Source organism: Bactrocera oleae, chromosome 4 (assembly GCF_042242935.1).
Source record: "Bactrocera oleae isolate idBacOlea1 chromosome 4, idBacOlea1, whole genome shotgun sequence".
NCBI classification, from domain to species: Eukaryota; Metazoa; Arthropoda; class Insecta; order Diptera; family Tephritidae; genus Bactrocera; species Bactrocera oleae.
Window position 1 is genome coordinate 27,610,826 of NC_091538.1, and position 18,552 is coordinate 27,629,377.

The 18,552-nt window shown below is 37.4% G+C and overlaps 1 protein-coding gene across 6 annotated transcripts; it reads left to right on the forward strand.

The window, feature by feature from the left end:
- Positions 1 to 6,003: 6,003 nt before the first annotated feature.
- On the forward strand, positions 6,004 to 15,993 carry Shark (SH2 ankyrin repeat kinase). 6 transcript variants are annotated; one of them, XR_004976379.2, is made up of 8 exons: positions 6,004 to 6,202; positions 6,258 to 6,337; positions 9,264 to 9,674; positions 9,743 to 10,261; positions 10,324 to 10,985; positions 14,576 to 15,105; positions 15,167 to 15,330; positions 15,428 to 15,566. XR_004976379.2 is itself a non-coding variant. In XM_014242777.3 (8 exons), the coding sequence occupies exons 1-8, from the start codon at positions 6,121 to 6,123 to the stop codon at positions 15,705 to 15,707; spliced, it is 2,736 nt and encodes a 911-aa protein (XP_014098252.2). In that variant the 5' UTR covers positions 6,007 to 6,120; the 3' UTR covers positions 15,708 to 15,993. The 6 variants fall into 6 exon arrangements, 4 of the variants coding, with proteins under 4 accessions (XP_014098252.2, XP_014098251.2, XP_014098255.2 ...); XR_001330984.3 differs by having other exon boundaries at positions 6,005 to 6,202; positions 15,383 to 15,523; XM_014242777.3 differs by having other exon boundaries at positions 6,007 to 6,202; positions 15,159 to 15,330; positions 15,428 to 15,993.
- The last annotated feature ends 2,559 nt before the right edge of the window (positions 15,994 to 18,552 follow it).

Here is an 18,552-nt window from a genome sequence, read left to right on the forward strand (position 1 = left end):
TATTAGAGCTGATTCAAAATTTCTCCCTTGGTCAGAATGTAATTCTATTGGAACACCATATCTCGATACCCAATTGTTGATGAATACATCCGCTACTGTTTCTGCCCCTTGGTTAGGAATTTTGTATACCTCTGGCCATTTGCTGAAATAGTCCATGACTACCAAAACATATGTGTTTCCTAGTTTACTGATAGGAAATGGACCAGCTACATCCGTGGCTACTTGCTCAAACAGCGCATCTAAATTGTACTGCTTCATCTGACCATGACTCCTGGACCGCGGCAGCAATGCACTCGACACAATTGGTGATCCACTCCATAACTGATTGACGACAACCAACCCAATAAAATATTTGGTTTCATTTCTCCAAGGTTTTATTGATACCCATGTGTCCTCCACTTGGACTGTTGTGCAGCTCATTGAGAACTTCAGGAACCCTTACTTTTGGAACAATCATCAGAGCTCGTGAACTTTGCCCACCTTCGCTTTCCCATACGCGATGCAAGCAGCCAGACACTAACTTCAAACTATTCCATTGTGCCCAATAAGCCTTTGCGACTGGGCTTTCTGCAGCTATTTTTTCTCTCGTTGGACGTTTATTCATCTCCAATCCGTGTAATACACTTTTCAAATCTGGATACTCTTGCTGACATTTCCGTAGCTTCTCCGGATCCCGGTCTAATGTTATAGTCAGTAATCGGACATTTATAATGTCTTCTTTGGCCTCAGCTTTTGAGCAATGTCTGCATTCCAGATTACAGGGACGGCGGGACATGGTATCAGCATTTCCATGACTACTACCTTTGCGATATTCTATAGAGAAGTCGTAACTTTGGAGTCTCTCAATCCACCGTACCAACTGTTCTTCTGGGATCCTGAATTGTAGAAGCCATTTTAATGATCTGTCCTCACCTGAAATCGCTGGCCATAAAAGTACTTATGAAAATGTTTGATGCACTTCACTAACGCCAGTAATTCTCTCCGAGTAACACAATAATTTCTCTCTGGCTTGTTTATGGCTGTAATACGCAATCACTTTCTCATGCCCATCAATGACTTGTGATAGAACGCCCCTACTGCAAATCCACTAGCATCCGTATCCAAAAAAAAAAACGCTGATCCTGGAACAAGGTATGCTAACATTGGCGCAGTACTTAGCCGTATCTTCAAAGTTTCGAAAGCCACTTCCTGTTCTTAATTCCACACAAAGACTCTGTTCTGTTTCGTGGGTTCATGGATTCTTTTCATAAGCTGGGCAAATGCCCTCTGTTGTCATTTTGTGCCCTAAGTAGCTTACTACCTTTTCAAAAAGGGAACACTTCTTTGGACTCAGCTTTAGACCAGCGTGAGCTAACCGTTGGAAAACCTCTTCCAAGGTCTTAAGGTGTTCATCAAAGCTTTCACCCAGAATGATGATATCGTCGAGGTATACCAAACAGGTCTTTTAGTGTAATCCTACTAATACGTGGTCCATTAGTCTCTCAAAGGTAGCAGGAGCGCTACATAATAAAAAGGGCATTACGGTAAATTGCAATAAACCATCTCCAACGCTGAAAGCCGTCTTTTCTTTGTCTTCTTTATTGACCTCCATTTTCCAGTAACCACTTTTAAAATCAAGTGTTGAGAAGCATTTTCCGCCTGATAACGTGTCCAACGTGTCATCGATTGTAAGTAGTGGATAACTGTCTTTCTTCGTTACATCATTCTACCTTCTTTAGTCTACACAGAATGTCATGTTGCCATCATTATTCTTGACAAGTTCTACAGGTGAGCTCCATGCACTCTTTGATGGTTCGATTACGCCGCTTTCGCTTATTTCACGTATGGTCTGGCTTACAACTTCACGTTTTGCTAAAGTAACGCTTCAAGGAGCCTGGTGTATTGGTCTTGCATCACCTGTGTTAATAAAATGTTTCACAACTTTGGTTCTTCCTGGTCTGGCATCGTCTTTATCAAATATGGATGAGTATCTGAGAAGAAGCTGTTTAGCCATATTTATTTGTTTGCCTCTAGTTCCTGGGTCCATTCGTTTATTTCGCTCAATATGTCATTTATGTTAAATAAATGCTTGTTGAGCACGCAATGTCGGGTATAGAACGCGACCAGTAGCCGGAATTTGTTCCTCGGGAGATTGATTACGGTTTTAATCCGTCTGAGGTTATAACCCTTCATTAGCAACTTGGCATGGCGCATGCCTTGGAGATGTTGCCAATGTCTCTCCCTGCCTGCTCTTTCCTCTTTACAGAGCAGCTCTTTAATGGTGTGTGGACCAACCGCTACGCATGGTTCTTGTCCTACCATGTTTGTAGAGGCTGCAGAGCGGGCCAACTCGTCAGCCAGTTCATTTCCTGCTATACCCCTGTGACCAGGCACCCAGATGAGGTGCACTCTATTGAGACTTGATAGGCTGTTCAGCCGTTCTATACACTCCTGCACTAGTAGTGATTTGACCTCAAAAGCCGAGATCGCTTTAAGTGCTGCCTGTCTATCGCTAAGTATGGCGATACTCTTATTCTGCAGTAGGTCCAGCGTGGAATCGTTCCATTCAGCCTTACTGCCAAGGGTAACCCTGAACTTCCTAGCGTAGCTTACTGTTTTGGTAATGCTGTCCCTTGGAAGAAGGGCCAGTGGCATTGCGTCACTTGGGGCCTTCATCTGCTGGGACGAGATTACCTTGTCTTTGCCAAACCCTTCTGCTGACATTTGAAGCAAGGTCTGTTTGGCCGTCTGTTCGATCACTATATGTAACGGTGTTAGCTCCAGCATTACTTCCAGTGCTGCAGTCGGACACGTACGCATCGCGCTCGACGCGCAGATGAGGGCAAGTCGTTGCAGCTTCGATAGTCGAAGTCCTACCAAGGTCTGCGATGTTATGATCGGTCTCACAATCATGGTGTACAACCATCTAATAATCCTTGGGTTGCAGCCCCATGATTTCCCAGCAAGTCGATTGCACACCATGAGCACATTCGTAGCTTTGGCTAAGGTCAGGTCTATATGCTGCTTCCACCGTAGAGTGGAATCCAGCGTGAGGCCCAGGTACTTTACCGTGCTGGCCATCTCCAGCTCCATACCACCTAGGGATAGGTTTCTGAGGCCTGGCAGCAACCTGCGTCTGGTAAACGGTATGATTGTAGTTTTGGAGAGGTTGATATTTAGGCCAACCCCACTACACCATTTCTTTGCCAGCCTCAATCCCCTTTGTACAATATCGCAGAGAGTGTCTGCGAGATGGCTTTCGTTCGACCCTGGTTCGAATTAGGTCTTCTTGAATTGTCTCTGGGAAGTGCGCAAGCAGAAGGACCGTTGCTTTCTCCTCCGCGCTGCACGTATAGGTCCCATCCGGTCTTTTAATTGCTAGTACTGTGTCGGTCTTGCCCCTAGCCAGAGCCTTATGCAGCCTTTGGCGTAGAGGAGACGCTTTCACAGAACTTCCTGAAGCTCTTCTGCTTTGTTGACCTAATCTCCTTGTTGTAAGCAGTTAGGCCGCACCTGTAGTTCTCCCAGTCCCCGGTACGCCTAGCCCTGTTAAATAGCTTGCGTACCGTTTTCCTTAGGTCTGAGAGCCTACTTGACCACCAGGAACAGCTGCGGTTCTTGGTGGTCGTCTTTTGGGGGCAGCTACTATTATATGCCTCTATAATGGACTAATTTAGCGCAAACAATCTGCTCTCCAGTCCAGAAGCAGTGGCACTGCCGTCCAGCTGCCCTCTCCTATTGAGATTTATTTCAAGCGTATCCCTAAAGGTAGCCCAGTCCGTGTTTTTGGGGATACGCCTGGGAAGGAGTTGCCTGACCTCTACCCCTAGTGCGTATCTTATGATGCGGTGATCTGACATGGAGGGTTCCGATGACACTCTCCATTGCCCGATTAGCCCTATCGTGAGTTCGTTACCAAGAGTGATGTCAAGCACCTCCCTTCTTACACTGGTTATAAAGGTGGGTTCGCACCCCACGTTTACAATACCTATATTCCTACTTACTACAAATTCAAGTAAAGACTCACCCCGTGTACTGCAGTCTGTGCTGCCCCATTCCGTGTGATGGGCGTTGGCGTCACATCCCAGGACGAGGGGCAGGTTCGTTACTTTTTGCCTGCACAGCGACCAGATCTTGTGTTTGGTGTAGATACTTTTATGGCCTCAACAATCCACCACTTGTTTGGCCCATAGTATTCATCTATTTCTGCCCAAATAACTGCTTCTGATGTTGGTGGAATCTGCTGGCTCTCTGTTGTTATTACTCGTCTAATGTTGTTCTTATTATTGTACCCGAACATAAGTGGCACTTCCATATTTCTATAAGTCGTAATCCTGTTCTTCATGTCAATTTTGATTCCTTGATTCGCTAGAAAGTCTACTCCAATTATGACTTCGTCAACGATATTTGCCACTTTTAAATTGTGTAACATGACTGCCTTTCCAATTACAATCTCGCACGTTACCTTTCCGAGAACCGCAACTTTGCCCCAGCTAACGGTCTCACTTCTTTCTCAATCAGATCAGATCGAATTATGGAATGTGATGCGCCCGTATCCAGTCAGTATGCGCTTTTTACCGTCTACGCATCCACTAACGGTGACGTTATTTGTATTCCTGCTTATTTTTGAAATTGCGATTACAGGGCATTTGCTTGCGAGAGTCAACCCGTGTCCTTTTCGGCTGGTTCGCTTTAGTTTAACGATTGGTTGGATTTGACATTTGCTTGATCTTCCTCAATTTTGCGTTTTCGTTCAACTGGATTATTGGACTGCTTACAGTTGCGCGCAACATGGCCACTTTTTCCGCAATTGAAGCATTTAACCACTCCATCATTTTTCTTACGCGTGCAGCTACTTTCACTTCAGCATTGCAATTATAAGAAGATGCCGTCTTTTAGAATTAATTTATGGAACGGAACCGTGCCATCAAAGGATGGAGGTTTTACCTTGGCAGAAGCTAAAGACATAATTGGCTGATTTAATTGTAGCTCGCGGAGACGACCTCTTAATTTATCCACTTTAGTTTTAATTTCATTCCGCTCTGCCGAAATCTGTGAGGACACTTCTGCTAGTTGTGATGTCACCTGCGATATCCGTGCATCCTGCTCTTTCAACTGTGAGGACACCTGTGCTGATATACGTGCATCTTGCGCTGCGAACTGCTCTTTAAACTGTATTGATATTTGTGTTGACATCTGCGATATTGCAGCATAAATCATGTTCATTTCCACAAGCTGTGACAAGCATTGAGTCTCTTCCTTTTCTTATATCTTCGTAGTCTTTTCTTTTAATTCCAATTGAAACACATATTCATCAACATCAAGGATTTCTGCTTCCATAGCCTCTCGTTACCGTGATTGTAATTCTCACTTTACTCCGTTTGTGGCTAAACCACTTTTTTCCAGCTCATTTTTTAGTTGTGGAACCTTCAGAGCGTTAAACTTTGCTATTTTCAAACAATTCTCTCTTAGCGAATATATTTGACAATCCCACTTCTGACACCAGTTGTAGCGGAGTTCTCGATAAATCATCTAACTACAACTCACTCTTGAGTTCGATCACTGGATTGTTAAATTAAAGTCCCATATAATGGCTATACACTTATCTCTGTATCTAAATCAAACAACTTAAAACTTATTGCTTGATATTCGAGCTAATAACTAATTGCTTATAACTTAATTGCTTTTTACACGGCAACACTCTAACTAGAACTGTGTCTGCTGCACAATCTAGCAGCCCTTATTAAGTACAGGTTTAACAAAAGTTCGCTTTTACAACATTCTGGCAACTACGAATTCGCTGTCTAGTTGCTTCTGGCAGTTTATCATCGATTCTGATTTGTTCTGGTATTCGTGTTCGCCAGAATATTATAATAGTATGTAGAACTTGAAACTAGTCACCTAACCGTAAAATCGAATGTCAAGAATCGATTCTTGACCAATTTCAAAAGGTAAACGTCGACTTCGAAAAATTTATTATTTAATGAGAAAATCGATTATCGAGAAGAATCGGAATCGAGTTTGCCATCTTTACGCTCATATTAGAAGCTATCGTACACAGTACATAAGTGATTCACTAGTAAACTTGATTTCTAAAAATATTTAAAAAAGTATTATACATGATATTAAATATTAAAAAAAATGAGTCGTTCCAACGAAGATGGGATTAATTGGTTCCATTCGGGACTTTCGCGCGAAGACGCTGAAAAGTTGTTAACAAGAGGTAGTCAATAATTCTAAAGTAATAATTCAACTCATTATTGTGCTGTAATAAATAGGGCCATATGAAGATGGAATTTTCTTAATACGGGAATGCAACTCAGCAGTAGGTGACTTCGTACTTACTCTTTTACACCAGGTGAAACAATAAATTTAATGTTATTTGGCTAGGATTTATAATAGCATACTCTGACTTCGGTGCTAAAATGGGTATGGGCCTTGGAATATATATAGAGATAGCCGCGGGAAACTTATACTTTTCGAGATATTTACGTTTAAAGTTAAAAGTTTCAACTAATTAAAGTAAAAGATTTAGAATGAATTATACTATTGTATTTTTCACTTTTATATCCACTAACACTAACTCGTTTTTAGAGATTTATTTTATATTATATAGTGCAAAAATAGATTAATTCAATATATAAATTATTGTTAAGTTCTATTAGTTTGCAAAATGTCAAACAACCTGTGTTACCTTATCGACATCTCTTGTAAATGAACTGAAAGAAATGAAAACAGAATACAGGAATTTTACTTTCTACCAAATTTGGTGCTTTATTACCTTAATATTGTTATTATAGCGGCAGAATACTGCCGAGTGACAGTCTTTGGCCGGTAAAAATCCGTGTTCGTTCCGGTTACGTTAACGGTCATGGGAACGTCTTTTTTTTTAAGTTTGACGCGATTGAATTATGAACAACCCAGTTTTGGACCGACCAGTGTTATTTTTTTGAAGCGTGGCCGTAGGACGCCGGTTCGGAAAGGAGTTCGACAATCTCCGATATTCGTCCATACCATCAAATCGCGGCGCAAGAGAAATTGTGACTGTTACATTTCTTCAGTATATTTTTTTCATAAGAAAATGCTTAACACGCTGAACTGGTAATTACAGCTAAGTGAACAGAATTTTGCAGCTACAACAACAACAACTAAGTGTCTTGAATATGTGAGATGTGCAAAGTATGTTGAATAAATTTGAAAAATATACATAAATTATTGAAAAAATTCATTTTCCGCTGACGGATTTGTAATCTACGCATAAAAATAAGACGATTTAAAAAAAAAATTCATATTTGAGGCCTCCATAGTTGGGGCACCTAAACTATACATTTACCTAAATTTTCACAATAACAAAACAGTTGACTCGATAAATCTCGGTTTTGAACCGACCAGGGTATTACTTTGAAGCGGGGCCGTAGGGCGCCAATTCAGAAAGAAGTTGGACGCGAAAGGAATAACGACCACCCCGGTGTTGGATGGGCCAGGCCTATTTTTTTTTTAAGCGCGGCCGAAAGCCGTCAATGCAGAAAGAAGTTGGACTTGAAAGGAATAACGACCATTCCGGTGTTGTCGCTATCACCGGGGTGGTCGCTATCCCTATACATAATTTGAAAGGTCTTGACATAACCTACAAAACAACGCTATGCATGATTAGTTTGGATATTGCGTTTAACAGTTATAGACGTGTAAACATGGAGTTCACTAACGCCGAAATTCGCGCTATTTTAAAGTTTTCCTTCGTTCGGGGGATGGTACTCTATCACTTCGAACCGCGGAGGAATGGTTTCGACGATTCAGAGCCGGTGAAAACGACACCATGGATAAGCCAGCCGGCGGAAGACCTGTGACGACAAATACCGATCAAATCATGGAATACATCGAGTTAGACCGGCATATGGCATCTCGTGACATCGCCCAGGAGATGGGAGTTAGTCACCAAACCATTTTGAACCATCTGCAGAAGGCTGGATACAAAAAAAAGTTTGATGTTTGGGTGCCGCATAATTTGACGCAAAAAAGCCTTCTGGACCGAATCAACGCCTGCGATATGCTGCTGAAACGGAACGAACTCGTCCCATTCTTGAAGCGGATGGTGACTGGCGACGAAAAATGGATCACATACGACAATATCAAGCGAAAACGGTCGTGGTCGAAGGCCGGTGAATCGTCCCAAACAGTGGCCAAGCCGGGATTGACGGCCAGGAAGGTTTTGCTGTGTGTTTGGTGGGATTGGAAGGGAATCATTCACTATGAGCTGCTCCCATATGGCCAGACGCTTAATTCTAACATCTACTGCGAACAACTGGACCGCTTGAAGCAGGCGATCGTCCAGAATTGGCCAACAGGAAGGGTGTAGTGTTCCACCAGGACAACGCCAGACCACACACTTCGTTGATGACTCGTCAGAAGCTACGGGAGCTCGGATGGGAGGTTTTATCGCATCCACCATATAGCCCGGACGTAGCGCCAAGTGATTACCACCTGTTCCTGTCCATGGCGAATGCCCTTGGTGGTGTGAAGTTGAACTCAAAAGAGGCTTGTGAAAAGTGGCTGTTCGAATTCTTCGCAAATAAGGAGGTGGCTTCTACGAGGAAGGTATTATGAAGTTGCCGTCTAGATGGAAACATCATCGAACAAAACGGCGCATATTTTAACTAAATCCGATTACTGTAACACTTTTTATAAAGCATTGAATGAAGAGCAAAAAAGCGGAAGGGAGATACCTTCTAACCTTATATAAAAGAAAAATTAACTATAAATCGGGAAATTGTAAGATACAATTTGTGAAATTTTCACCTTAAAATGCAAATATCTCGAAAACCATAAGTTTCGGCGGCTATAATTATATATATTCTTTATCTGGAGAATCTCCTCTATCCAACCATCCTCTTAACCCTGAAATCGTGGGTTGGTATACTAAAGCCGACCCAAATATGTAGATATGGTAACTCTTATTATTTGTTAGTATGCCACCAATTTGTTATTGTGTGAAAAATATAATTTAACATAAAATTAAATATTAAATTAGAGCTATTTTTGCAATAATTATTACTTAGGCAATAGGAAAAAGCAATTTATTGAAGATTTAATTCAATTACACATCTAAAATTGTTGAATTTATGAACTTTAAATACAAATACCATAAGTCAACGGTAGTTATATATATGTATATGATCTGGAAACTTCTATCAACCATGCCCATTATAATCGGAATTCAGCGGGTATTATTCAAAAATTTAGTCTGGAATTTTGTTGACATGATAGCTTTGTACAAATTTTGACAGGGTACAGTGTGCCACTATCAGATACGAAGGCATGGCGGCGACGCGTTTTTTTCCATTGATGATAAAGTAAAGATTTTACATGGTCTGGAATCCCTTGTTGAGTTTTACCAAATGGCGCCCAGTGGTCTTCCAACGAAACTTACAAAGTTTATAAAAAAGGACTTGCCTCCCAATGATGCCCGTCGACATGGTAATACTAATTTGTTACATCGAGCGACCAAAGAGAATAACGCGACAATTGTCGGTGAGTTACTAAAATGTGGCTATCGCAACGTGGATGCCAAAAACCAAGATGGACAAACTGCATTGCATTTAGCTGCCATTTACAGCGATCAGACCATACTAAAACTAATACTTGGGTCTGACGTTAATGTTAATTGCATGGACGCATTTGGTAATATGCCACTTCATGTAAGCTCATAAATTTTGTAACATATGTAAATATTCATATATAAAGTAATATTTATATATATTTGTAGTATGCATGCCGCACCAAACCAGGTGCTTTCATCTATAATTTAATTGAAGCAAAAGCAAACGTACAAGGGCGCAACATTAAAAATGGTTATGTCCCATTACATGATGCATGCAAAAACGGTAATATTGATGCAGTAAAAGTACTTTTACAATCAAATGCACCTCTATTGCCACGGACAACTTCTGGAGAATTTCCGATTGATTTAGCTCGTGAAGCTGGAAAAGTAGATGTTGTAAAATATTTAAGCGATTACAAATTGCCAGCTGTACAAACTAAACAATCTCTATGGTATCACGGTACATTAACCAGAGAAGAAGCTATTGAAAGTTTACAAAGATTTGCGAAACGAAAGAATTTTGATGCTAATGTGATCAACAACAACGGACATCTTAATACTTCGAATGAAGAAATTAAAATTGATGCTTCAGGAAGTTTTTTAATTCGCTACTCTGATCGGTCTGGATTTGTTTTAACTCTTCTATTTGAAAGTCATGTTAAGAACTTCAAAATATCTCAACTGGTAAGCTATAATGTTTTTCCACTTTACCGGGTATTTAAAGAAAATTATTCATGAATTTCAAGTCTAAATATTTGTATATCGATGAAGGACCATATTTGCCAACATTGGAGCATTTAGTGGAACATTTTATGCGTTTTAATGACGGTCTACCAATTAATTTAAAATATGCAGTACCACCAGAACCCAAACCGCCGCAACCACTACTCTCTACCCTCCCCCGAAACAAATGCCATAACAAAAAATTAAATAATTCAAATTCATTAAATGAAAACATAGGCAACACAGATATTGCTTCAACTACTTGTATATCTAATAAAGTAATTTCAAAAACCCTACCGGAGAAAAAACGTAAAGAAACTACAAATTTGATGCTGAGTAATTTATTAAAAATGAAGTCGAAAAATGCCCCAAACTCTGACGAAACTGTTCCTTCTTATACGGACACACCTGCATCACTACATCTAATAGAAGAATTTCCATGTAAAGGTTTATCATTTTGTACAAACTTCTTTAATGCCGAAATTTCGGAAACTGGTGAAACCAATAAACCTTTTCCGAATAAAAGCAACGCTGATCTAAGCAATAACTCATCGCTGAACGAAATGTATAACGTACCTAGAAACAATTCAGCAGTAGAAGAGCAAATTGTCGATGAGTCTGTATTGTCCCACGACGAATCTATATTTCAGAAGAGCGTGATATATTCTGATAATTCCACAAATCGGTAAATATTTCTTTTCTAATATTATATGTAAATATGATCGAAGTTCTTAGGAACTTGTTTGTAACACCGAGCTTTTTTTGTAGTACCTAAAAAAAATAGAGATAGATATAGAGCAGCTATAGTATGCGCACGCTTTCAGCTCGCGAGCGAAGAAAGCTTCTCATGTACACAGCACATTGTTCAGCTATCGTTGATCAGACTTCAAACTAGCATTAATCATAAATCAGCATACTTACCTACATTACAGTACGTTTAACAGTTAATGGGGAATCGATTTTTTAATATGTTTTAAAAGCAAATTAGTATAAAAAAATAACTAACTGAAAAGTAGTTTCTATTTGGATTTTACGCGTTCGAAACGTTTTCATATGTAGATAAATCAGCAAACAGTTTGCCCAACCCATACGCAAAATTGTAACGTTGACATTGGGTATAACTAATATATAGTTGTATATACTATATAAATGATCAGTATGACGAGACGAGTTGGATTCCAAGTGAATGTCTGTTTTATAAACATATAAAGTTGTTGTTGTTGTTATAGCGGCAGAATACTGCCGAGTTGACAGTCCTTACAGTCCTTGGCCGGATAAAATCCGGGTCCGTTCCGGTTACGTAAACCCTTAAAACTTTATCAACTAAATTTTCTAGAGAAAAAATCGGATGATATATTAAAATGTTTGTTATGTTGAAAACTACATAAATTGTGGTAATAATAATATGTCAGAAGCATTAAATTCCAAGCCAGAATGGGGTCAAAGGCTTCATAAAAATCACTTAAGAAATTTAACAATGGGCGTGGCACCTGGTCTTAGAAACTACTTCAACCAAACTTTAATTTTTTTTTTACTTTCAACCAAATTTGGTGCTTTATTACCTTAATATTGTTGTTGTAGCCGCAGAATTCTGCCGAGTTGACAGTCCTTCGCCGGATATAGTCCAGTTACGTAGACCCGACTGCGGGGAACGGATACCATTTACTACGTTGGGAAAATGGCCGGCTACAACGCCTACTTCCCATATAAGACAATTTTGAATTCTAGATGATTCTGAAGTTATATGAATATAATGGATAAACAGTAGTAATAGTAAGCTTTTTGTTTTGACTCGACAAATAATTACTTAATCATACTTTTCCACGCTTATAACGTAAAAGTTAAGTAAAACTCCCCGCTTTACTATTATTCTGTGTAAGTGTGTAGTAATAAATAACTGTTATTAAATAACTTTTATTTTTTAAGCGAAAAATAAAAATCAAATTTTAAAAGTTTATGACATATTTGTCTAGACCTCAAAAAAACAAAAAATATCTGTTACTACATCATATATCCGGCCCTTCCCTCATAATGTTTTTCTTAGTTAAAAATTTTGCAATAACTTTTATTTTCTGTCCCTGAATGCAAGTTTTCTTAAAAAAATGTAGTTTAGCGCTGAATATGAACGAAATTAATCAAAACCTCAAATACCGAATATATTAAAATTAGCATCTTTGGTTAAGTCAATACCACAAATATTAATTTGAGTTATTTAGGTAGATTTTAATGTGTCGCACACGAAGAAGCATATAGTAATGGAACTTGTTAATAATTAAAGTGGTATTCTGGCATAAATTTCAGGTAATTTTTGAAGTGTAATTATACCCTGAACAGGGTATATTAAATTTGTCACGAAGTTTGTAACACCCAGAAGGAAACGTCGGAGACCCTATAATATTAATATATAAATAATAAGCATGATTAGCTGAGTTTATTTAGCCATGTCCGTCTGTCCGTCCGACCGTCTGTATATATGCAAACTCAGTCACACTATATCCCTCAGTTTTTAAGCTATCGATCTGAAATTTTGTACTTGCCTCTTTCTCACTAAGAAGCTGCTCATTTGTCGGAACGGCCGATATCGGACCACAATGGCATATAGCTGCCATACAAACTGAACAATCGGAAGCAATTCCTTGTATGGTAAACTTTTTTATTTGACGTAATATCTTCACGAAATTTGGCATGCGTTATTTTCTAAGGTAACAATGAAATTCCTGAAGAAATTGTATTGAACGGATGACTATAGCATATAGCTGCCATACAAACTGAACGATCGGAATCAACTGCTTGTATGGCAAACTCTTTCTTTGACAAGGTATCTTGTCGAAATTTGGCATGGATTACAATTTAAGGCAACAATGGAATCTCCGAAGAAATTGTATAGATCGGATGACTATAGTATATAGCTGCTATACAAACTGAACGAAATTAGGTCTGAATCAAGTTATTGGAAGGAACCTTTGTATCTGTGAAGGGTATTATAGCTTCGGTGCAACCGAAGTTAACGTTATTTCTTGTTTTTTTATAAGTTATTTATTAACATTAAAAGAATACAGGAAAAAGTTTAAAAAAATGTTAAAAATTTCAATAATTAGCAGCTGGTGAAGAGGGGGTCTCAAAACATTGGCACGTAATCATACGCACGATTTCACCCTTCCTAGCAATCTGAAACAAAAAAAAAGTATTAATCTAGAATAACGTCTCAATGTCTGCTTCTACGGAAAAGTAGGAAAAAACTTGTTTACGAAATGGCGACTAACTGAAAAAAAAACATTTTTTGTACCACTTTTTTTTTAGCTTTTCGAATTTTGGGAATTTGGATAGTTCCAGACATAGGCAATTCTATAAAGAAGACTCTCTCAAAATTTCATTATTAAATCGGTCCAGTAGAATCGTGGGCATTGTTTTTAAAACGACAGTTTCGAGAAAAACGCTTTTAAAGTTTCCCGAACTGGCCGAACCAGTTTGGATGCCGGGTCAGAAAAATACCTTTAACTCCGAAAATAATTTGAATTTTGAAAAATCCTCTTGAGAAAACTCGTTTAAAATTTGAAACTTTGAAATAAGATATAATTCTAGACCAGAATACTCCTTTAAATAGGAGTTTTACAACAAAAATTAATTCCAGCTCCTATAGATATAAAGTGAAGCCGTAAATCGTCAAAGTTGTCAGGGGACTGTACGAACTTAATTAATTATTTATTTATAATGTTCAGAAATGGGTTAAGCGGTTAGGGGTAGTCAGAAATTTCAAAAAATCAATTTGTTTTTTCTTTGCATTTTCGTTAAGTGTTAACTTGAAAATATTCTCCGAAAATTTCAAGTTGATCCGACAATTACTTTTTGAGTTATTCGACAAACAACAAAGAGCGAGTGCAAGAAACTTTAAATGCGTTTTTCTCAAAACTATGTTTTTCGAACTGGTAACAACTGTAACTCAAAAACCGTTCAGTAGATTTTAATGATATATATACAGCTTTTAGAATAGAATAGAAGAATTAAAAATTTCGATTTTTTAAAACCAATTAACTGTTGATTTTTTCCCAAAAATCTAGAAAATAATATCCTGAGGCCGCCATTTTGTTAATTTTGAATGGTGAATCTTCAAGGACTTATGATTGTCACCGCAAGGACCTTTTTTAGAACTGGGTCAACACAGACAGCTATAACGTTCTGACTACCCCTAACCCCTTAAGACTATTATACCCCCTGAACTTTTTGGAAATTGTTTATTTGTAATATAAAATATATTTTTATTTGGAACAATTTCAGACATTACAAACAAACATATGAAGCAAACGAGCATCTTACAGAGATTAATTTACAAGGAAGTTCTACTCAAAATTCACTAGTTGCTTTCCCTGATTTGGAATGGTTTGACCCTTCATGTATTCCAAATATGGAAAAAGAAAATGAAATCTTTAGCTACTTCATTTCTCACGAAAACATTGAATTGGGAAAGTTAATTGGAGAAGGCGAATTCGGTTCCGTCTATCGAGGTTACTTGAAAGGGTCTGTTCTAGGAGTTACTGAAAAAAATTCTCATATGGAAATTGCAATTAAAACGTTACGTGATGAACACTGCCAAACTAGTAAGAATGAATTTCTACGCGAGGCCTCTGTAATGATGCATTTAAAGCACCATTGTATAGTGCAATTAATTGGGCTATCTAAGGGTGATAATTTAATGATGATACAGGAGCTAGTGCCTCTAGGTTCAATGTTATTCTTCATAAAAAAAAATTTTAGAAAAATTGATCCAAATCGAGAATTGAAACTATGGGCATCTCAAATAGCATGCGGTATATATTATAAAATTATAAAAAATTATGGCATGAACTAAATGTTTTTTTAGGAATGCAGTATTTGGAATCTCAACATTTCGTACATCGGGACTTAGCCGCCCGAAATATTCTACTAGCGTCATTTCATCAAGCAAAAATAAGTGACTTTGGTTTATCCCGTGCTCTAGGGTCATGTAATGATTTCTATGAAGCCCAGCATGGCGGAAGATGGCCGATTAAATGGTAAGTTTATTGTTATAGATTATGATTTGATTAAACATTTTATAAATCTAAGGTATGCCCCAGAGAGCTACAAAAATGGAATTTTCTCACATTCCAGTGATGTTTGGTCTTATGGTATAATATTATGGGAAATGTTTTCATTAGGCGAGGTACCTTACGGTGAAATGCTTGGTTCTGAAGCTGTAAAGTTAATTGAAGATGGAAAACGTCTGTTGCAGCCCAAATTTTGTCCTAATCATGTCTACACTATTATGGAAAACTGCTGGAAATATAATCCAAAAGATCGGCCCACATTTAGCTTTTTGACCGAGGTTTTTGTGAAAGATCCGGACTACGAAAATATAATAGAGTTGGTTAAAGCAAAGAGTATTAATTGAACTAAAATGTGTTGTGCTCAATAAATTTGAGGTTTTTAAAATAGTTTTGGCACATTTAGTAAAGCAGCGCGAGTAAAGGTGCAGTTCGGCAACAGAATACCAAATTGATCTTTTTGAGAGAATATCGTCTAGCTACTGCAGAAAATTTTGTATATCTATTAAGTACTATGAACCCTTATTGTAATAGGTAGAAGTGTCAAAGTCAGGAAACACCTCAAGAGTTATTGTCTACAATATTTTGCGAATTTTCAAATTTGAATACATTAAATATTTTAAAAGAAAATAACTGTATTTTATTTTTCATTTATTTGTTACAGATTCAACTAAATAACTTACCAAAATAGATCTTCAAAAATCGTTGGTCTTTAAAAACTTTGTGCAGCTTTCAAGTAATATTTACTTTCACACTTTTTTTGTGGAATATTTTAAAAAAATTTACATTACAAATATACAATAGACAATTGAAACGTTAATATGATTACAATAATATTTATAAGTGTACCAATTGTGCTTAAGCGCTGCTTTATTATAAACTAGCTTTTACCCGCGGCTTCGCTCGCATCGAATTCATCAAATAAGTATTTTAGTTTTTTTTTTGGAATTGGCTCGTTCGTTGTCGGATTGATGACTGAAATATTGAAATGATATTCTGATTTACATTTACTGAAAATTAATGGATACTGCAAAGCGTCATAAAATTTATGAGTATCAGCTACGCGCTTTAACGCATTATCATGTGCTCGTAACACTATGTCTCGAGGTGAGCACGGGTCACCAGTAACCAAAACAGCAACTTCATTGACCATCGGTGCATTATAACGCCTCTCATGTTCACCACGTGGACTTCGATCAGCATGAATGACAACTTTGTAATTATCTGAAGGCCAGTTGTCTATCTCACTTTTAAAAATCTTAACCAAATCATTGTGACTGTGTAACATTCGTTGAATTTTTACTAATATTTCTCTTTCTACTCAATTTATATACTGGCCCAACGACGATTTACTTCATTTTGTTCATCACCCATAAAATACACCTGCAAAAATTTATGCTGATCATTATTTCCTGGAAAAAGTGATCCAATTTGATGATATATTTGTCCTTGTACAGTAGAGGCTGGTGAAAATCCAGGCATTCTTATCACTTTATCAACTCCGAAGGATGTCATTTTAAGCAAGAATTATATTTCCTTATTTTACTTAGAAATCGTTTTGACTCATCTGTAACACTAAATTCTTCTTGCCTTCAATTGTTCTTACGTTTCCGTCGCTCTTCTAGCTTCCTGCTGCTTAGCTTGTCTTTCTGAACGTACTCGTGTCTGAAGAGAAGTTTCAGCTGCTCTCAAAACACGTTGTCGCTCTGCTTGCTGTTGTCTTCTAAGCTCTACGTGAGCTTCAGATTCTTGATTTCGTGCAACTTTAGCTTTACAGACCGACGAAGAATTTCTTGATAGCGCAGATTTCCGCTTTCAAGGCATTTTTAAAGTATATAAGAGTAACTAATAGTATTGGTGTTATTTCTCTGATTTATGGTTTTTATACATTTTTGTTTTCTTTCACTTTTAAATTTTTCGACAAACAATCATATATGCCAAACTTTTTTTTTTCAAAATTCAAAATTTTTAAATTTATTTTACAAACATATATAATCCTCCAAAATAATTTTTATAATAATCCGTAAAAAATTTATAGATTTTTTTAATAAAAAGTATCCTATGTCCATTCTGACACCTCCAAGAGTATGTGTACAAAGTTTCATGATGATCGGTTAAGTAGTTTTTGCGTGAAAGCGTAACAAACAAACGGACTTTCGCATTTATAATATTAGTATAGATTGGCGTTATCGACGTTCCTTGTCGAAGTAATTGAGAGCGATGAATATTTCTAACACTTAGTATTTTGAAATTTTGCGAATGCCAAAAGTTTAAGAAAAGGGATAAAAAACATTGAATTTTAATATTTTTTGAAGGAATATTTCGAAAAACCTTATTTTCACCTTCGCAACGGAGACGGAAGGATAAAGTATTGATTTGACGTTCCGTTTCGGGTTTCACGGAAACCAATTTTATCGGTTTTGTTATCAGAAACAAAGCAAGAAGATAGTTGCTGCCAGATTTAAAATGTAAGTTAAGACATTAATTTATATTATTACTAGCTTTTACCCGCGGCTTCGCTCGCATCGATTCCAACAAATAAGTATCAGATATCATTATATTAGAAACGGATCAATAGAAAGAATAAATTTTATTGCTTGGCTTGGAGTACTTACTTGAAAAACTTACTAAATGCAATGAATTTTCAAATTTTAAAATATACTTAATTGATCAATACAACAAAGATTAAAATATATTTTACTATAACGAAAATAAATAGTTTTGAAATGTAACAATTAAAAATAAGCAATATAGATTATTAATCAAGGATATTTTTATAAACTATATTATACGTTTTTCGTTGGGTGCAAATATGTGTAAATTCCGGGCATTAGATACACGCGAACAGGCTACATATAGTTGACCATGTGAAAAGCATGACTTTTCTAAATGCACTCCTGCTACCTGTAATGTTTGTCCTTGTGCTTTGTTTATAGTTATGGCAAAGCTAAGATTGACGGGAAACTGAACTCTTTTAAATTGGAATGGAAGGTCAGTGGGAATAATTGGAATCCGAGGTATGATCACACTTTTTTCTTTACCAACACCTGTTAAATAGTAGCGCCAAGTATGTTCTGTCCCAATTTCGTTATCCGAAGTCGTGTTCCATTAAGCATTACTGGTACATTTAGTTTCAACTTAAGCTTATGAGATGGTGCACCCGATAGTTCAAGTGAATTTAACAACTCAACA